Genomic DNA, 23,560 nt, shown 5'->3' on the forward strand with positions numbered 1-23,560 from the left:
AAAGATAATCAATATATATTATCATGAACAACAACGAACTGTGATGTCGGGTTGTAGAAGCAGGGGTTTCCATAAACCCCGCACGTTACACTCTGTTGTAAAAATCCATTGTTATTCGGAACAATAAATCTATTCAGCTTACACTTGTTTCAGAAATAGAAACTATCAAGTATAACAATAGCACTTGGGTGTAATTTATAATAACTTAGGTTAATCGAGTACATTTTAACTACTATGAAAAAGCATACAATGTTATTATAGTGTTTTCTTCCGTATAAGTTCTTATGGAGCGCCGGTGACATTACACAAGTACGACTATTTCTATGTATTCTATAAATCATGACATTTTGTATTAATCATTTCATTGTTGTTCGATGACGTTCAGTAACACAGATTTCATGCGAGAACAAGTTATAAATAAATCCGAGTCGAAAGCTCTTCAAAATACCCTAGTCCCACTAGCCCACGATCGCACTACGATCTGTAAAAAAATGCAAATTTTGATGATCGTAGTGCGATCGTGTAGATCGCAGTAAGGTCGTATCACGGTCGTGGTGAGGTCTTCAAGATCGTGAAGAGCGTGGCCAACTTTGAACATGTTCAAAACAATCGTGGTGCGGTCGTGGCGAAATCAGGTCGTAGTAGAAGCGTAGTGAGAGCGCACTAAGATCGTAGTAAGATCGCAAAGGTCGCTGTACAATCGTAGCGAGAGCGTAGCGAAAGCGTGATTCTATTCGGAGAGACTGCGCTACGATCGCACAGCGACGTTATCACGACCTCACTACGACCATCACGTTCTCACTGCGACCCAACTACGCTTCCTCTACGACTATACCACGCTGTTCAAGACCATAGTACGATTCTAGTACGCCCTTGCCGTCCTCATCACGCTCTTCTTACGACCTGACTACGTTCACACTACGACCATCATTCTCATTGTCATTTTCACATAAAATATATAACAAAGATCCCTAGATTTTGTTTCTTTGAATGTAATTATCCATTTGCTCTAACGGCTCAACCATGCTTCTCGTTTTTATATAGATTAGACCATTGGTTTTCCCGTTTAAATGGTTTAACACTAGTAATATAACGTGCTGATTGATGTGAGCCAAGGATCCGCGTTGAAGACCGTACCTTGGCCTATAATGGTTTACTTTTATAAATTGTTACTTGGATGGAGAGTTGTCTCATTGGCACTCATACCACATCTTCCTATATATATTGATACATCTATGTCATCTCTGTTATCGTTCACTAAAATATCGTCATTGAGCTTCATGGACTAGCAATAGGTTGTAATTTAGGTTGGATTGGTCGGTCCGACATCTCTGCTTGATCAGGATTCGTTACTTTGCTCCCTCTGCCTCTACATCAACTCCTACCACTATGCCCACGTGTTCTGGTAGATTTTGGTGGCATGACTGTATTGTTTCCGAGAAATCTACGATTTAATCAGAAATAGAAGGAATTGAACTGTATTGATATGGAACACGATGTTGACGTTATTGCTGAGAACGTAGTAAGATCGCGCTATGAGTATGAACGTAGTATAATCGTGGTAAGAACGTGTAATAATCGCAGTAAGATCGTGTTGCAATCGGATAACTCGTGGTATGGTCGTAGTGAGAACGTGAAGAGCGTAGAAAGATCTTGATAAGCGTATTGAGGTCGCAGAATAAGCGCGGTGAAAACGTCGTATAATCGTAGCGGGATCTTTGAAGAAGCGTAGAGAGGACGTAGTAGCATCGTGAAAGCAACGAAAATTTACATTTTCATGCCGCTCATACCGCGACCTCACCACGATCTAAATTTATTTTAGATCGCGGTGAGCGTGGTGCGATCGTGGTCTAGTGGGACTGGGGCTTAAATTTGGACGAAGGACAAGAAGTTTTTTTACCCTTAGAAAAAGGGAGGGTTAGAATGAGATTTGACAAAAAAGACAGCAGGATTCATAAGTAAAAAAAAAGGCAGGATGAGGCAAGGTGCAAAAAAAAATACAGGATAACAATTTATGTAACAAAAAAGTCATGATAAACTCAAAAAATTACAAGAAGCCAGGACGGAATATAGTAAAAAATTAAAAAAAAAGTCAAGTCTGTATCAGAAAAATTAGCATCAAGTCATGATCAACAATACATACATACATTTGACCTCCGATTTGCATCTGTTTGTGGATATGACTGGAATATTTAGAGATGATATCACAGATAACTGGAAAAAAAACACATTATTGCGTCAAAACAGTGAAATCAACCAGTCCACACTAAAAACAGATTTTCGATAAAATATAGTGTAGGTATATACATTGTAAAATGTATGTTCATAACCTAAACAGATAATTATTATTCCGGAAAAATCAACAAATATTTCTTTTTTTCATATTTTACAAGTCAAACATTGTCAAAAATAAGGACAAGCATATTGACAAATTGTCAAACAATAATATTTGGGTTGTTTGAGCTTTTCGAAACAGTGTAAAACCGCGACAATTCACTGGAATAACATGCGTTATACATAAAATATTATCTTAATATGCGCTAATGTAACTGCCAAAGCTTTGTTTGGCAAAGAAAAATAGTCTTTACCATGGTCAGTTTTAGGAAAATGGCTATGGTTTTTAAAAGATATGCTAAAAAGGTACTTACATTGGACATATAAAAACCGAACTTTTGCAGCAATCACACCACAAATGAAAATGCAATGTCTTATGTCTTAGCTTTTTACCATTAAACTGTCAGTTGCGACGTTTTTTATTGAATGTTTCGATTTGTCACATACAAAATAGTGCTTTTCTGTAACTGTACTTTAACTATTCAAAACAGCTGCATACATTTTGATAATTTGCGTGGTCAAACCGACTTCGTTTTCAATCTAATCAAAAGTCTAGCAAGTTTGTCCACTAGACAATTTCTTACGCTTGCAACGTTATCGATTCGGGACGATTTTTGTGTCTTTCAAAATAAAATTGTTTGTTTGTATTGTGTTCAATGCAACTTTAATATACCTTTGTTGTATTATATCGGACAGTTTTCTGTGGCAGAGAAAGTTGGTGAACGATGACTGTTATAAAAATTTCAAATCCTTGAAACAGACTCACAAAAAACAGCAACTATATAATATCATCAAATTTTGTTACGAATCATCTTGTCCGAGGCTTATCGTGTTACTAATGTGATTACTAATTTGATGAAGCAATATACAAACTGTTTTGTTCACGCATAGTTGTAAATATAATGGAATTTATTGCGACTGAAATACAAGTGAGAGGGGTAAGCGCTCTAAAACCAGGTTCAATCTACCATTTTCTACATTTGAAAATACTGTACCAAGTTAGGAATATGTTAGTTGTCGTCCTTTCGTTTGATGTGTTTTATCATTTGAATAGGGACTTTCCGTTTTGAAATTTCCTCGGAGTTCAGTATGTTTGTGATTTTACTTTTTGCAAGAAGACACATTTTATAGGAAATTTCAAAAAAGTTAAGGAATTATCCAAAATGTCAGGAAATCGAATTCCGAAAATAAAAAAATACCATTGCTCTACAAATTACATAATCGAAGACATTATTAAAGTTAAAGGCCATAAAAATTGCGGTTTTGGTAGACAATATAGTATGATCATATAGATTATGAGAAGTGATAGTGTTAAAATGGAAGAATTATATCAATTGAATACTTTTATAGTATCAACAAGACCACAAATTATACAAAGAAATCCGATTCATTGTGTTGGTCGTTTAAATGACGTTCTAAATTTGTGAAAAAGGCTATATTACGAGAGAATAACAATCATCAATTTATTTTCAAATATTGGAAGCGCAAAACTGCAATTTGTGATTTCTCTGCAATTAGATTCACAAGAATAGAATTTGAAAGTGAAAATAAAATTGTTGTGCCTGAAGAGTGGCTATATACTTATATATCATACAAAGCTCGTAAATATATGGAATGCATATAACTTTTTCTGAAAATCGTTGCATTTCTTAATTTAATTGTTCAGTTATATAAAAAGATAAAATGTATACTTTATAAGTAAGACCAGTTTGACGTAATTGCTCATAACCTTTTTTTTTATTAAAGCAAAATGGATAAATGGCAAAAAATAAAAAAAAACAAATTGTTAAAACTGTAAGATAGACAAAGAGGGATAATAAAAATAATACTCATAAAACCAGACAGAAATCCAAGTGCACGTGGCTACAACAAAAAACCCGAAATCATTTCTCTGCTGTAGGGAAATTAGTATATTATTTTCTCTCATTGACAACAGTCTATTACTTGATGACTAGAATTGTATATTGTTTGTGACATACAATCAACAGATATATTATTGCATTTGGTGCATTGACAGTGCTTCACTGTAAAAATGTTGTCATACGATTATATAGGTATCAAAAAGCATACAATTGTTATACGTATCCTTTTCAACCATTAGCTAACAATTAAGTGATGCTGCGACTTCGTACTAAGCAACGATACAACATATATCATAGCTAAGTGTTACTTATATTTTTGTTTTTTCTCGGCTTTTTATATTCAAATATAATTAACTACAAGTACACAATACAATTCAGTACTTAAGTCTTAAACAATGAATTAAAGCATACTGTAGTTCATGACTGTAGCTCTTCGAATAAACTTATTAATTATGGACTTTTGGCGAAATCAATACGTTTTATTTTGACCTGACAAGATGCTATTGACGAAGTCCGATTGTCAATATAATGAAACAGGTCCATATATAAGGTATTGACTGAGTGAAAGTCCTTTATTTGTATATAACAGATGTAAATAATTACATTAGATAAAAAGTTTTATTATTATACGTTATTTTGATCGGCTAACAGCAATCTCGTGCCATTCTACATTTCAAAATGAATATCACGAATTGTAACATACATCATGTACATGATAAAATACGTTTCCACAATAAAGTGCACATGTAGGTAATAGAAAAACTTGACAGTAGTCGTGTTTTCGTGATCAAAGCGACAAAAGTAATTACAAGTGTTGAATGCTTCTTTTAGTTATTTCATAGGGTTGTAAAAGCGTTGACCGTGCGTTCATTTTGCAGAATGAGGCAATTCAGTAATTAGTTTTAGACCCCAATGAATTTACAAAAAAGAGGCATGCAATTCTTAAATAATTAATGTATTAGACAAATGGTGTTAAGTGTTCTTTCGACTGTAAAATTTAAAATTGTATTTTGCAATAATTTGAACATGTTAATGAAAATATCAATATTCCTTAAACAACTTCAAAGCTTGTTGGTAATCCATTAGCTTTTTTTGTTTTCTTAGCGTCTGTATTTGACATGAAAATATTGCAATATCCTTCAAAATTCTTTTCGGCTGCTACGGCGCTTACTCAATGGTTGTTATGTTTGACATCATGACGTTTTTATGCATGTAATATATGGAGTGGTAAAGCAGCTTTTGGTATATCGTGAGTGTGAATGCAATACAACCCTTTCCTGAAGGTCATGATCAAAGCTACATAAGAACAAAAAAATACCACATCTCTTTCTTTCGATGAAAATACCTAATTGTGCAGTTAATTTGAATAATGAATACAAATTTTATAAATTAAAGGGTGAGTTGGAAATAAAAGTATTATATTCCAACCGACGGTATAATCTTCCGAATGGGTCGTACATTTGGCAATGTTTGGCTTTGAGCGTTCATAATGAAGGTAAATCCAGAAAAGCTCTTCGGACGCAATAAATTATTAAACGTGTTGTTTTCCATTTTTTACATCACTGGGTCGATACCTCTGCTGGTGGACTATCAAGTCCCCGAGGGTTTTATCAGCTGAGTAGTCAGTGCTTCGGTACTGACATGATTTAACAGACTTTACTAAAATTGTCCGTTTATAAATTTTGAAATTATTATGAAACTAAGGTTTCAACTACCTCAGGCAAAGTTGGCTTTCGATGAATTTGGCTATTTATTTTAGGTATTTTTGAATTATAGCTCTTCAACAATTTTCGGTACTTATCCATATTTGGATTTCGAATGTTTGGCTTTGAGCATTCCTGATGAAGGTAAATCCAGAAAAGGGCTTTGGACGCAATAAATTATTAAACGTGTTGTTTCTATTTTTTGGCTATGTGTGATTAGAAGTACACAAGGCAAAATAGGGACGTACAATCCGATGCCTCGTGTAGAAAAAAGTGCAAAGCTTTCCGCACGTTATAAATATATGCATCAACTCATTGTTGTTCCAGGAGGCATAGGCTGTTGCAAGGGAAAATATCTGTCTAATTGTAACTCTAGTGACATTCTCAATTACACGCCCTACATCACGAAAGATCTGTATTACACGACTAACCTATAGCATATACAAGTAATGATAATGTTCTCTCGTCCTGAGCTTGCCTGAGATATTTGCAAATGAACTTTATGAAACAACAGTTAACCAAGTTCATATTAAGTATATTTTGAAAAAGTCGAAATGTCAGAAATATCAAAACATTTAGGTCTTGTATTGCTTAACTTAAATGATCTCTATGTATGATCAATTATTACCTGATCAAATGATCGTAATTAACTTATGACAGTTATAATGTATATTGTAGTATTAAATTCTTTCGTGTAGCAATTTTATCTGAAGGACGGTCTTCTAGCACGTACTGTAAACGCTTGATATGTTTTCATTAATTGCCGGACTTTTCTTTGCTTTGTATAAAATTTCATGGACAACCACTATATTTGTCAATCTTTTTTTTTATGTTAAACAAAATTTCGTTTGTATAGTTCATCTTGTAAATCATTTTGTTTTTCTTGAAATTTTCAACTAATCGATTTTATTTATTTTTGCCCCTATCGTTTATCATGACAACATCCCAGTACGCAATCATTAATTCCTTGGTGGCAGTATCTTAAAAAGAGCACACGGTGGTGTTTTCCTGATTTAATACCAGCATTTCATGGAGTTGTTAATGCACCCGCGGCTAGGCAAAAAGGGGCATAAGATGTAAACCTTTTCGAACGCGTTTGTTTGGTCGCGTACATCCCCAAAATTAGTTTCCGTTTTCTAATTTAAGTTTGCCTCAACCAAAAATAACAGCTTTTTTTCCGATGCGTTCAAAATGAAAAACATAAAGTTCTTTTAAACATGTTCTCTTACAGATTACCAAATTTGATAATTAGGTAATATCATCAATAATGTGACCCAGCTGCCATACGTGTTGCTAAATGAAAGATATGGTTACTTTAAAAAAAAAAGTCTTGTTACCAGTAGGCGGTGGTTTTTTTAATAGACAGCTTCGAGCCACTAACAAACAATAAACTATAAGAACTAAAACAGCTTTTGTCAAATAAAGATTTTATTGTGCAGAAGGATTATTTGGCTATAATACTATTGAAGATATAAAGCATACTGTACAGAGAAAATGCAACATATTAACAGACATAGTGATAGTTTACAACATTTATATAGTACAATATATAGTTATTACAATGCAAGTTGCGTTTTGACTAGAATAATCAATGTGTATTTTATAAAAATGCAAAAAATAAAAAGACAAAAAATGAAGCGGGACAGACGGACGACATACGAACGTAGGAACGAATGAACGCACAGACAGAAAAAGATAATGCCACTAGGTGGGGCAAAACAAATCTATGTAGGTTGAAAATTAAGGTATGCAATTTCATTAATGCGAACTGCTGACAAAATAATGTTTTCCAATAATGGCTTTGTAAGACTGACAACGCCTGCATGTAAATGATTTTTGTTAAAAAGTATGTATACGACAACTTCGAGTTTCATTTGGAAAACTATGCATCTTTCTACACACCGAAATCTGGTTGCCAAACCAGATTTCGGTTAATTAATCTCACCTTATATAAGCTTGAACGCATACTACATGTATATTCGATGAATAAATCCTTAACCTAAGGTATCGAAACGCAGAATTCTCTGCTAGTTAGGATGACACCTTACACTTTTAAACATTACATATTATATATTCTATGCATTCAGTTGTCTTAGCATTTACTAGAAGCAAATTAGCAAAGATATTTTGTTTCATGAAACTTAAGTTTTGAAATCAAATTCAGTTCGTTTAAGTCACGTAAACATTTCCCGAAATCGCTCGTCTCAGTGTTTGTACTTTTAAGAATGCATTTTGACGTCACACTTTCCATTCACAAACCATGCATAGTACGAATTCATATGAGGTACTAAAACATATGATCTGATCTGATCATACTTGAATATTTACAAATGCACATACTAACTTTTTCAAATCCCCACTAGTGTTCATATGATTGGACCAATCTCTTACCCTGTTTCTGCATTGTTCTAAAATAACACCGGTAAGCATATCGTATATACACCTTATCGCTTTTAGAAATATGTGCGTCGAGAATCTTCGCCGCTTGAACTTTCGACGTCATATTTCAATCACTTTTCTATTGTGGCGTCAGATATTTTTTACTGTGACGTCACAATTTTACGGGAACATTTGTGATGGACAGTTATAGCGGACAAATAGCAATAAGGTGTATTCATATCATGTCAATTTCCCCTTGATATTAGTGTTACTATAGGGATCAGACATCCAAACAAACATATTCGGTGTGAATTACCAACGCGATAATAGAAATCGTTCACATTCCCGGAACAAGTCTATCCTTACAAACAGTGTATGGAACATTGTTTTTGGTCTCTAAAGATTGTATGTCCAAGCTTAAGACTATCTTATCAATTTTATTTCATTATTTTTTTTATTGATTGTTTTTCAAGAATAATATTAGCTACACCTTTCAGAAATAAATATTTTTATGAGAAAATTTAATACCACTAAATATATCACAAAGAACAAAAAATACATTATTTACATTAAAAATTGACAAGATAATAGCATGAACAAAAATATACGTAAAAATTGAAATTAAAAATTCTAGCAAACGATCAAATCTATATGGCATACATCCACTGGCTCTTCTTTTCATGACCTAAAAATATGTGTACATATAACGTCAGTCAAAACTACTAGCCTTACAGATTCTTCGAAATTAGTTAAATGTTATCTCTATAAATACTATTATATTAATCAGTATATTCATAGTATGGTATTTTCAAAAGAACATGAAGTATATACATGTACATGTACATGTATATTATGACGGGATAAAAAACGCGAATAATACAACGTATAAATCGAAATTGAATGTAGTCAAGATAAAAATGTTCAGTCATTGTAGTATTCCAATGTTATATCTAGTAGATAGAATACTTCAATGATCATGCACATCTAGATACATGTATCTACCTGGTCCGGCCACTTTTCGACCCTCATTTCCAAATTATATAATTAATCTATTAGTTTTTTAACGTATTGTCGTCCTGTCGTAAGTTGGACTATACATGTTTGTTATTGTGGTCTAGCAAGACAAAATGGGGGTAGTTCGTATTTAATTATTGAATGACCAAATGACATGATTGTACAAAGTCAGGCTATCTGACCCATGACCCATACATTGTTCGTTGCATCTCTTGTTTTCGTACTTTTACTTTTATTGGACGGCTAGATAGTTTAAGATGACTGTGTAAAGTTTATTACGGATTCATGTTTTTGCTTTAATGTATTGAGCTACAAAATCCAGAGAACTGCCCAATAATTGAACAAATAATCAAAAATACGAGTCTTATATGATATCAGCCTAGATTCACCTTTCGTCAATACTAGACCCTTTACTCAAAACAACCAGTTAGACGCAAGAAGTGCATAATGTGTTATTTTAATTAGATTGGCATGTCATGATTACTTTAGTACTTGGAATTCCTGATAGAAAATGTAGAATGAATTCATGTTTGAACCAGAAGTCACTATAACAACTATGAACTACTCAGATATTAGACATTTTATAAGTATATGAAAGGTTATATTATCGAAAGGTCGTGAATACCTGATTATAAGTTTAAATTTTCCTAGAGAAAAATATTTCTGTTTGCAGTTTTAAGTTTACGCATTTACAGCGACGGTTAAATAAGCACCAATGTTAGATGTTAAATGCTTTTTTGTATGTCCGATATGACGACATAACTGGGTCATTTACCGTATACCAGATACTATTTTATTTAAAAAAAAAACACAGACAAGAAAAACTTAGGAAGTTGATTTTATTTATATTGATACGATGTTGGTCTTATACTAAAGCACAGTATTATTTATGCTGCATTCCGAAGGTCTCTTACATATATATATATATAAGTGTTTATAAAGCAAATAAGTACCTACCTGTTTTCAAAGTTTTCGTATGTACTCACATCACATCAGGTGCTATTCCGCATTCTTCATATATATCCCAACTATTAATATTTAGATATTATCAATGCGTTTCATTATTAGCATAAAATAAGAAAGAAAAGAAAAACAAAGGAATCGTTTGAACCAAAAAAAAAAATCCTGGAAACATACCAAAAACAGTTTTAACCAATTAAAATCATGTTACAATTCTATTGTGGTATGTTTTTTACATCTCTGTTTAAGGTAAGGGATGGTTTGAACTCTCACAAAAAGACTGTTTTATAGTCGTTGTCGTTGGTGGAAGTCTCGCCTTTTTTTCTTTGATTTGTTTTTCATAATCAGGCTGCTGGATATTTGTTTGAATTGTTATCTATGTAGCTGACTAAGTGATGTGCAATTTGGCTCATTGCTCTTAGTTTTAGTCCGTACGGTCCCCTATAGTGGCTTCAACTCTTATGAATATTTTTCTCAACGTATCTTTATTTCATATAACTTAAATTAAAAATATCGTCATGCAATACTTGTTTGTACATGACTGCGTAGCAGATATGTTGACACAAAAATGAAAAGCCTCGCGTAAATTATTCGTTTATAAATTAATAGATTATTTCAAAATTAAGTGTTAAACTACCTCAAGCAAAGTTGCCCTAATATGGATTTATCTATTATTTTAAAGCAATTTTGTAGTCATATAGAAATGTTTTAACATGATGTTCTAGGTTTATAATACGAATGTTTTATTAAACAACCAGTTGGTGCGTTAGAGATCTGAAACAATAACATGGCACTATGCATGGTTGACGGTTAAGGCCATTTTGCGTTTTTGCCCTCCATATTTAATAAGGACAAAACACGAAGTTGAAAACGAGAAAGGAAAGGATTTTGCGTTTTTGAATTTTCGACATAGCGTTTTTTTTAGTGTTTTCGACATCGTGGAAACATGAAATATCCTTATATGGAAATCTTAGAAACGGATCTATATTTGCAATAAAAAATTTGAAAAATATAAAAACTTAATGCAAACAATCCCATGAAACAGAAGGTAATAAATCTATAACAACAGCAATTAACGTACCTTACTGAAAAATGAAAACTCGAAAATATCCAAGAGATATTGCCCGCCAGATAAGAAAATCGTTAACACGTAAACACAGTTAAACATTTCCCTTAAACAAGAATGTGTCCTAAGTACACAAATGCCCCATCCGCAGTATCATTTTCTATGTTCAGTGGACCGTGAAAATGGGGTATCTCTAATATGGTTTAAAGATTAGAAAGATCATATCATAAGGAACATGTGTACTACGTTTAAAGTTGATTGGACTTCAACTTCATAAAAAAATACTTTGACCAAAAACTTTAACCTGAAGCTTGCAAGACGAAAGAACGAACGGACACACAGACCAGAAAACATAATGCCTATAATTTAAATCTAGATGAATGTATATGTTTTTTTTCTAATATATTTCTAATTTCCTATTTGTTATGGGTTTTTTCTTAAGTGTTTCTTTAAACAGAGACTGTGCAATTTGTAGTAAAAACAATGGTCGGACGAATGGACATCAGGAATCGGGTAATTGTAATCAGTATTCGTAATCAGCTGTAACCGATAAAATTTTGTAATGTCATCCCATGAAATCAGTAATCATGCAATTTCTAATTACAAGTAATCGTAATGTAATTGATTACAGAGTGAAAAACAGGTGTAATCATGATTTCTTAAGATTACTTTAAGATTACATTCATATGATTACTTGCTGAATACAGGTTTTAAATATGAAAATAGTATTTGACAATATAAAAATAAGATGTGAAGCATGAATGACAAGTATATATTAAACTAGTATTGACTATGACCATTCTTCAATATTATTAATTAAACATCTAATATATATGATAAGTTTAATATAACCAAGTTGGGCATCTTAAGTGAAAATATGTGATTTATTTAATAAACAGTTGACTTAAGGAATTAACCTTTCTAAATGTTTTATTTTGAGATTGAGTTCGTATGATACAAGAATATGCTTTGAAAGAATTTAGTGTTTCTTAATGTTACATTTGATATTAACTCCAATTTTTTGGTAAAACTACATGGAAATTCAATAGCACAAAATAAAAAAAATATTTTAATTTACATTTGACTTTGATGAGCAACATAAACGACCCCATTTAATTAATAATGGAATTTACTCAATTTTGACCCACTTTTAACATTTTTACAATTTGTATAAACTTTTATTTCCATAAATATTTTGATATGTCATGTATGTTCTTTCTACCTATATATCAAGTACATTTGTACTGAAATTATTCATACATTCTATAAATAGTGAAAGTAAACTACTAATACCGTTGTTGATATTGCGATTCAGACAATTTAATTTTAATACCAAATTTCACCTATTGTTTGCCAAAAAATAGAAGTAGTTAGTAACACCTGTAAAAACATGGATGTGTCATTTATAACCCAACAAACAACAAAACTATACTTAATTGATTAATCATTCTTTGTTCCTATTTTATGTTAATGGGGCAGTTTGAAATCATTTTTGAAAATATGTAATATATTTTACACAGAGAAAGACTCTTGTCTATGTTATTAAATTTTACACATTTTTAAACTGGTCCTTACCATTCAATAAATTTAATATGTAAAAAATATCACCAAAATTAGGTCATTTGTGAGGATAAAAAGTTATATGATTTTTTCATAGTACAATAAACAATGTAATCATAAGTGATATAGAGCAATCATAATTACTTTGAAGAACAGTAATATAATGTAATAAATTTAGGTGAAATTGTAATGTAATCGATTACATTAAATCAGCAAAGTAATTGTAATTTAATCGATAACATTTTAAAGAAATCGACCCCATCCCTGATGGACACACGGCCAAAAAGACCAACATTGCAGCCTACTCCCTCATCCTTTAGGTTGGGGTTACACATTAAAGGAACCATGTACACATATATATACATTTTAACTCCAAATTATGAAGAAAAAAAAAACTTGTATGAAACACTACATACAAAATATTAAAATGTAAAATGTTAGAAAACCCTTTTTAAATATTCTGGCCGTTTTTAGCTTTTTTATGTGTTGGGTTTTAACGTTTCCACTTCTTTAGACTCGCAACAGTTATATCCTACGCTGAGTTCATTTTTTTAATGTAAGGGACTTGTATTCTTTTCCTCTAGTTTACAAGTTTTACTTCAAGACAATCAATAAAAATTTAATCAAGTAAAAACTTATTTCTGAAATGGCTTCAAAATCTTAGCATAAAAAAACTACTTGGTATTAACAATTTAGGAAATTAGAGTGCTGTAGGATATAAATATTGTCATTATTACCTTGGGTCTTGTATAGGTCTTGATTCTGTAATAGAAAACAGTGTATTACCCTAATGTTACTATATGTTGCTTATCTAACTGTTTTCTAATTGCACTTGAAATTATTGACACAACTCTGTACACAGGCGAGATCGCATATGGTAGATGTTCAAATTTCGTCAATTGATTTAGACAAATGAAGGTAAATATCAACACATGAGGGAATCACAAACTCCAAAAGGAGCGAGACAGCATGTGTCGATAGATGAAGACTTTATTGTCACATGTATACATACTTTAGTTGTCACATGTATACATACTTTAGTTGTCACATGTATACATACTTTAGTTGCCATTCGAATCATTACTCAAACAAAATGTCACAATCGCGGTAAAATTACAAATCAGACGACTATCCTGGTTTTGAAATATCTCAGAACGCCGGAACATGTCTATTCGATTTCAGACGACGACACATCGTAGTTTTTCCTGAAAGCGTTTGTGTGAACAAACAAGTCCATCTGGTGAAATCATGTACGCACCTTAATATGTTAACACATGTTTATGCCGCAGTTAAACATTTTGATTTAAATTCAATCAAAGCTCTCTCATGGTATACGATTTTACGACAAGTGAATGCTGGACTATGCAGAACAAATAAAAGAATCGACTATGTGCGGTAAAAAATATTGTTTTAAATTTAATGTCTATACATGCTACTTGCGCACTAGAGATCCTCAAACCAAGCTATTTGTGAGGGATCAATTAAACACATATTGCACATGTTCAATTACGAGCAGTCAAGTAATCCTTCATTGCAAACCATACTTTACCATGTTTTAAAACAAGGACATTTGGTATGGTTGCTAATCACAACTATCCATTAAAGTGTTAATGTAATTATAGGCAACCGTGCGCCCTCCAACAATAACAAAATCCCAAACAGAATAGTCAGCTATAAAATACTTCAACATGAAAAATACGAGAACAATCAATTGAGAAAACTAACGGCATATTCTACAACAGAAAAACATACAAAAACCAAATATGACAGACATGAAAAACGACAACCACTGAGCTAAAGACTCCCGACAGGCACATGCAGAAAGTGACGGGTGTAATGTGTGTCGTTTAATGTGTTTCCGCCTTGAATATGGGGTTTCGAAAACTATAAATCAAACATAATTAATGTAATCGTTGATAAATGTTTATGTATCTTTTATTTTAATATGATGTATTTCAAATCAAATAAATATTAAGCTGCTATTATAAATCACTGTTTAAGTATTTTTTATCGATTTCATAATATTCGTTTCAAGTATTCACATGCAATTATAACTCTATAGTAATGCCTTTCTAGTTTTGAAATAATGCCTGTATATATGATTTATACTGAATTGAGCAGATAAAATGACCATATAATCTTTATGGCCATCTTCGCAAGCCAAGGGTTACGCTCCACTCCCGCTCTCTTCACAGAGCGGGAGTGGATCGTAACCCTTGGCTAGCGAAGATTAATATACGGCAATGATTTTGGATTTTAAAACGCACATACCGAGGTTAGACTGCAACGTAGAATATGAATCTGTGAAGACCGGATTACTTCTCTGCGCCTCATTATATCCAGCGGACCTATTAAAACAGAGCAGTTCAGATTAAATTGTGGTCTATGATTTTTGTTTTAGCTATATCGCCGAAGTTGTTGGTTTTCTTTAATGAATTTACGTATTAAGGTTGTTGAGGTCGTTTTGTAAAGTAATATCTGTGAATGTCGATAATTCACAAATTACTACCAAAACAAATTGTTTAATTGTTTGTTCACACTCGCAAATAAATAAATTTATGTCAAAAATAATTTCTACTGAAAATAGGCGTATGAGCTGTATAGTAGGCCTATTAGCATGATTCGCTTTTTCGTATCATGGTTTAATTACAAAAACATCCAAAAGAAACAATTCACAATGAATGAAATCTTTTTAATATTTAAACATTTCGTGGCTTTTTAGAAAAGAAGTCATCCTATTAAGCATCGAGATAACCGCTTAGAATTAAAATGCATCATTTGAATAAATCTTATGGAGTTGAATATGCAGAAATATAACAAATGGTGTAGATAGCTATCAAAAGTACCAGGATTATAATTTTATACGCCATACGCGCGTTTCGTCTACATAAGACTCATCAGTGACTCTCAGATCAAAATAGTTAAAAAGCCAAACAAATAAAAAGTTGAAGAGCATTGAGGACCCAAAATTCCAAAAAGTTGTGCCAAATACGGCTAAGGTAATCTACTCCTGGGGTAAGAAATTCCTTAGTTTTTCGAAAAATTCAAAGTTTTGTAAACAGAAAATTTATAAAAATGACCATATAATTGATATTCATGTCAACACCGAAGTGCTGACTACTGGACTGGTGATACCCTCGGGGACGAAACGTCCACCAGCAGTGGCATCGACCCAGTGGTGTAAATAGCTATCAAAAGTACCAGGATTATACTTTTATACGCATTGTAGCATTCTCCTGTTTTCGTCTGATATTGCGATCACGTGTTTCAATTAATTTTTCATGTATCTGAAGCCTTGTTTCTATTATTAAGTATATTGACGCTATGTTTCTATCTATACATATATTGACGGTCATATTAAAAATATTTGACGTCACACTTAACAATCATGGTGGATCTGGAACTAGTACGAAAAGAAAATTTGCAAGTAGACTGAAATGAGTTCTATTTCAATTTCTTTTTTGTTCTAAACAGAAAAAAAATGTTTTGTTTTTGTTTACAATACAACATTAATGTTATTTATTAATATTAATATATTAATAGCATGTTAAATCTTGCAAAATAAAATTTAAAAATACACAGAAGGAACATTAAATTTTATTTTTATAATACATTATTTACATATGAAATATATAAATTAAAGACTTTCACTCTGTCAATTATTATATATATATATATATATGAACCTGTTAGATTATATTGACACTCGGACTTCGTCCTCGATCATTATAATCTGAACAGGTCCATATATAACGTATTGACCTTGTCAAAAGTCCATAATTGATAAAGATTATTCAGGATTAACAAAGTTAAGTTGAATTAAAAAAACATATATTTTACTACAATGGAGCAATGATATCACAGTTTCCGATATCACCAACTTGTCAAAACGTTTCCTTAATATCATGAGTACACGGAATTCATTCGTGAATATAGATCAACATACAGACATCTGTCATGTCTCATACGTGTAGGTATTTCACATCCCAACTTTTATTTTAATATTCTTTAATAAACTACAAAAATGTCGGCGTTCATCTCTAATGCTAACCAAACCTTTAACCAGCCATATTCACTAGGGATATAATTACGATCCATTCGGAAAGTTATTGAATATCCTGGCAGTTTTGAAATTAATATTAATTCAGGCATAGGGTATTGCATCCGAAATAAGCACATTTATTCCAGAACCAGTTGTTGGCATGATACGGGTAATGTTCTTGTATACTAGTAATACATGATGGCATGCTACTAAACCTCTAAAAGGTGGTATTGCGGTTGATTTTCTTATGATGAAGACAATCTGTCGATTAGTTTAATTAAGGTCCGCAGCTATCATGTCAGTAACTGCTAGGAGTCCTTTCTTAATTTGTGTTAATCATTGTCAGTTTGCATAGGTTCTTCAGTTCCCTTATCAACGTCGGACTTTGGCTGTTTTTCTCTGATGTTACAGTGCCTATTGTGGTGTTTTTGTTAACTCCGCATAGACTACAGGTATATTTGTATAGAGACAAGGTTGATATATCATAACACATGTTTAACTCCGCTGCTTTTATCGCCTTTCCTAATTCAGGAATCTTTAGTCTTTGGTAGTCTTGTGGGTATTTCAAAATGTTTGGTACATTTGTATGTTCAAGAGTTTAGTTTGGCGTCTATTACGTTGAATTTTAGTACATTATTATTAAGGGTCTTGCCGAAGCCCGCATCCAGGTTCGACATTTTATCATTACGTTGATGACCGTGTGTGGCCTTGAACTGTTTCCTTGCTTTTTAGTCGGTGTCTCTTTAACATATTCCCTGTATTCATTGTCTATCCGTTTAGTAACATAAACGTTTAAAATACCACGTGTTAGGCGCATGCCACACGTGTTACTCGATTATGTATCCAACTGTTTATTATTCAGTATAATGTATTTCAATAAAACATGAACAGCTCTTTGATATGTTGGAAGACGGATATGAGCCGAAAGTTTAAATCTGTTAAATAATAATACTTTTAGTATAATTTTATCATTTCCAACGAAAAGGAAAAATAGTTTGATTTAGGTTGAAGTTTAAGGCTATTTCCTCCTCTGTTCGCATATAAACAAAAACCTCTTATATATAAACAAAGACCTATATATATATAAACAAAGACCTTTTGTATATAAACAAAGACCTTTTGTATATAAACAAAGACCTTTCATATATAAACAAAGACCTTTTATATATAAATAAAAACCTTCTATATATAAACAAACAAACAGACATTTATTGTTAAAATATGCAAAAACTTGGTAAAAGTGCATAGGAAGGAAATCAGTAAATGAATTTAACTTTCAAACTTTAAATGCGTTTCAAACTTACAAAAGTTTCTTAGTTATTATGATTCACACTAGAAACTAATTTCAGTATTAATTCCTCTAAGCTCCATCAGTAAGTTAAAAAAAAAATAGAAACACATTCACCAAATGAATGTAAAATACCTTATCAAACAGTGTAAATGACAAATTTACGTATGCATTCCGTGATTGGTGTTTTCAGGAAGAGCAACATTTAAAAGACATCAGTACTTGATGTCTTATTAATCAATTTTGAATTTACAAATCAAGAAAACAAATCAGCAGAATTGCATTATTTCTAAGCATGGTGAGCATAGATGCTTTGACATTATATTGTACTGCACCCGGGTATACGATATCTAATTTTACATTGTAACCAGTGGATTGTCGTTTTTTTTCTCATTCGAGATAGTTAAGTCATCGAATTTTAAAGTACGAGCCTCTGCGAGGACTTTCAATATCAATAATTTAACTATCAAGATTGGATAAATCCAAGAGTAACTATGTAACAATCTGTTTCTTTAAAACTAATTGTCAAATATTTTTTTTATTTTCGAAAAAAAATTAAATCGACTGCTAATTCCTTCTACATTATACAAAGTTCTTAAATTCTCTAACACCTGTTAGCACATTTCGATTCATCCATGGAGCATATGAAGGTCAAGACCATTACACTTAGCCAACTATCTACTGATATCAACGACAACCACACACTGATCGATTTTTGTTTACAATGGACCCATAAAAAGTTAAACTGCCAAAGATTTAGATAAAGTAATACATTGTATACTATATATTTGTCTACATTACATGTTGCAAAGAATACCATTCTCATAAAATTTCACCAAATGTGAATAAATGTGATGAAAGTCGTAGGTATTTTTCATCTTTGCCCTACGATACACATTGCAATATCGTACTCCCTTTAATGCCAACAAAAGGAAAGGGAAAACCTTATTTTGAATAGATACAATAACTGTTTTATGTTAAAAACAGAACAGAGATAAAGCTGTCTATTTGCAAATGGCATTATTTTTAACACCCGAAGGAACTTTTATTATTAACTCTTTTCATTTTGAAAATTACAAGCAAATATTTTGGCTGTCGAGTTCGGTATTCTTGTTATTTTACTTTTGACTTGATGCATTGCAAAGAGGTACATTGCATTTGATGCATTGTGTTCTTTATATACATATAATGGTTATTACAAAGTTATCATGCTTGTTTTGTCTCTATAGTACTAGTTTGATTTTATGAACAATTTTGCTAATTAACTGACCTAAACGCCTTTAACTTGATGTTGATTTGAACACATGTAAATTAGTTTAACTATGATATATTTCGGAAATTGCAATGATCAGAATTCAATCATTGGTATAATACGTACTCATTTGGTCTTACATTCTTGGTTTTCACACCTGCAAAAAATTAATGGATGAATTATTTCAAAATAAAAGGAGTAGGTTCAGTAAGACCCCTTTTTGGCCCCAAAATATAGCAGTTTTACAAAATTGTGAAAATGTTATCTTTAAGCTATATTTTGGAAAGTAAAATGCTTCTACTACATAAATATGAGATGTTTTTGACAAATTGAATACAATGCACAAATATCGCGTATTAGCATCATTAAGTCATGCTAAATTACTGAAATCTTCAAAATTTAAGCATTTTGGTTAATTTTTAGACGGTTTCCGTCTAAAATGAAAGTGGCCGCATTCGTGTTCATTCATAATATTGAAATGTAAGTTGTATTTGATGATAATACAAAACATAGATAAAGGTTGAGGATGAACACGGATGCGGCCATTTTCATTTTTGACAAAAAACATCTGAAAACTGACGTTTTTTGGCATATTTAATAGATTTTTCATATTTAAGCTTGAATCAGAGCGTTTTTAATTACTAAATCAGTTGAAATCTTTCACATAAACTAATCGAATAAATTGAAATAGACACTCAAGTGTTTAAAAACTATCCAAAAACTTTCGTTAGATGAACCTGAAATTTGAGGACAAAATCGGCCCTTACCGGACCTACTCCTTTACTGTAAATTATCTGACAACCCTCATCAGGTTAAAGCACCAAGTAATCAATTAAAGATATTCGTGTAAAATAACTGTAAACAATTTCACAGCCTGTTATAAATAGGAACAAAAGTTGAAACAGATATGATGGGTTAATCAAAGAACGTTTGTCGAATGAAGACCAAAACAAACACAATATCAAAACGAAACTCATAAGCAAACAAATAAACAAAAGTTAAAAAAAAATATAAACCACACACCTCAAAGTTTAAGTAAATCGAATTCCGTCATAACTTCTACGTATACTGAACTCAGGTGCTACTAACTATCAATTAAGGGATCTCTTTTTCACCTAAGACCACTAGTCTTGCTCATGACCAGTGATTTCATTCGTTGATATACATAATGGAAAGCAATCGAATTCATGTAAGGGGTAACTTATCGAAAATAAGTGTTTGTAAAAGACTTTTAAACTTTATTGTGACTCTAGGGTGATTCAAATCGATCGAGAAAACTATCTCTCTTATAGTAATGTCCCTTTTTAAAACAAAAAACACATAATTTTGAACATAAAAATTCAAATATTTGTAAACAGGACAAATTGTCTGTTTCATGTAATGTGGAATAATTAACAGTGAGTTTTTAATTGTATGTAAAGACTCTAATTTCAAAAACTGTGTTTAGTTGACTGTTAAAAGATGTTCAAAGGTAATCCATATAAAATATTTTGAAAAGATAAAAGTGAAATAACAAAAAAATCCAAACACGGAGAAAATTCTAAATGGACAGTCCCTTTGCAAATGGCAAAACGGCAAAATCAAAAGCTCAAACACATCAAACGAATGAATAACTGTCATATTCCTGACTTGGTTCAGACGTTTTATCATGTAGAAAAAGGATGATTAATTCTGTTTTTAAATAGATAAACCTCTCACTTTTTTAAAAGTCGCATACAATTCCATTATATTGACGACTATGGGTGACCACACCAAACAGACACAATAGGTAAACATGTCACAAATAGGGGTACAGTAGTCAACATTGTGCTAAAATCTTAATCACTATAAAACAATTAAATATGTCAACAAAGAAAATCAAAAAGGCATATAGTCAAAGCACATCAGCTAACACGAAAGACAAGAATACAAAAAATTACCATAGCACAATAACACAATAATAAGGTCTTGGTATCGTTCGATGAACTTTGTTTTGAAAAATGACAAAATGCATTCAAAATGTAAACGACAAAACCTTTGAACTGGTTTTAGGTGAAACAACGTTTTGAGAAAGAGCATCCGTTTAACGAGATCGAAATTGTTATTGCGAAACCCCCTTCATCATACACAAAATAAAACGTTTGTTTTTGTAGCATAATACTATGATAAATGTTGTAATATTTATATCTGAGTTCAAGGGTCAACTCATCATAGATACCGGGATCGAAATTTTGTATTTGCGCCAGACGCGCGTAATTTAGAATGAGGAAATTGATACTATTATATACCTGTTTTCTTATATTACATTCACGTATAGTATGATGCATGCCGATATTAAGAAATAAAGGAATGCTGTGACAAACCAAACCGCAAGTATTAATTTTCAATTTGAATGACATGAAAAGGTAATTTCATTTGATAAAGGGACATAATTCATGATTTTGATAAAAAAAAATAGAAATTCATCATCTTACAACGATTATTACGTGGTTTTGAATATTCTTCAAGATAATAACGTATAAAGATGTGCTTTAACAAAACAAGATGAAAATAATGATAAAAAAAAGAGTGCATACATACATGTACACTTATACATTTTAAAATATGAGAATGAAGTTTCTCCTTTTCAAATCCCTCATCTACTACATACCCGTTTGTTATGAGAATGTTTCAAATTCGTTTCATATGACTTTGTCTGATCTCAAACTTTATTTCTATTTGGTAAAGCAAGGTATTGTACAAAGAATAAAATGTGATTACACTGTATTTTCCACATGATTGCATACACATGCGTAATAGTTTTTTTTTTTTAACAAAACCAAATATTTAAAGCACGACACAACTATCTTAAATAAAATGTAAGTTTAGCAGTAAAAACTAAAACTCACGTTTAACAAGAAAGAAAGTTATTGCTGAAATCAGAGCTCCCAACCCAACAACTAATGTTGCTATACCCACACCAAACATGCCTGATATGCCTTCTTTTGTTGGACACTCGAACGCTATGGAAAAAAAAATATAAGAATGATTATGTTAAAAGAAAAGGCTATAATATGCATTTTTAATTGATGAGCATAACACAAATGTAGTGGGTGTTACATTTTTTTGCATGTTTATTGTAGGAATTCGTTCATAAAATATTTGATTGATAATTTAAAACATTAATAACTGTATCATGTAGTTTTACTTATAATGTCAAATAAATATTAGATGATCCTAACGAAATTTGATTATGTTGTGTAGAGAAATATATCATCTTTTATTTAGATACTTCGTTATTACTTTTGCGTTTGTGCTTTCAAGACCAATGATATTGTCCTAAAGTTTGCCAAATTTCAAATAATGACGCAGCATTATATAAGTAGAGTTTTTCTTAAAAGTTTTAAAGTTTGCCAATATTCTTGGAAATATTTCGTAGTGCAAACTATCCAAAATCACTTTAAATATAAGAAGAATGCATTTAAATAATATGAAATGATAGTGTGAAGAATGGGTTCGGTGTGAAGAAGAGTCCGTAGTTTTTGCCAATTGTTGAGTAAGGAGCTGCACGAGGGTTTGTTATGTCTCACTCGAACCGATGACTCGTAGAAAGAGTTTGGCTATTTTTATAGACAGCAATGACCCCAAAAATTGAATAAGCTAGCGATGAAGCGAGGATAATTTGTAATTATTGGAAATTATTTTAATTAAATTCAATAAGCATGTGTTTAATATACTAACCTTCGCTTAATTCACTTTGATGTTTTATCAGTGTTTTTGTCCTCTCATTTATGCTATCTAATTGAGAACTGATTTTGTGCTGTATATCATACATGTAGAGTGGGGACCACTTCTAACCTCTCATCAAATCTGTCAGAATCTCTCAGGAGAACTGTTCTAGGACAGTATGTAGAACTGTCACCCTGAAACCTTTTAGTCAGTACTAGCGAGAACAGTTCTAACCTAGAACTGATTTGGTCAGTTTTACCTAGAACTGATTTAGACAGCTATACCTAAAACTGATCCTGACATTTCTACCCTAGAACAGTTTTAGACAGTTCTACCTAGAACTGACCAAATCTTTGGTCAGTTTTACGATTAGAACAGTTTTATGGCTAGAACAGTTTTACTGCTAGAACAGT

The 23,560-nt window shown here is 31.8% G+C and overlaps 1 protein-coding gene across 1 annotated transcript; it reads right to left on the reverse strand.

Moving 5' to 3' along the window:
• Positions 1 to 7,309: 7,309 nt before the first annotated feature.
• On the reverse strand, positions 7,310 to 23,253 carry LOC139525075 (uncharacterized). The gene is made up of 7 exons (XM_071320255.1): positions 23,160 to 23,253; positions 22,328 to 22,441; positions 19,587 to 19,617; positions 15,150 to 15,226; positions 13,616 to 13,640; positions 10,250 to 10,320; positions 7,310 to 8,963 (listed from the first exon to the last, which is right to left on the reverse strand). Exons 1-6 carry the CDS (start codon positions 23,251 to 23,253, stop codon positions 10,275 to 10,277), a joined length of 387 nt encoding a protein of 128 aa, XP_071176356.1. The 3' UTR covers positions 7,310 to 8,963; positions 10,250 to 10,274.
• Positions 23,254 to 23,560: the final 307 nt, after the last annotated feature.

Source organism: Mytilus edulis, chromosome 5 (assembly GCF_963676685.1).
Source record: "Mytilus edulis chromosome 5, xbMytEdul2.2, whole genome shotgun sequence".
NCBI lineage: Eukaryota > Metazoa > Mollusca > Bivalvia > Mytilida > Mytilidae > Mytilus > Mytilus edulis.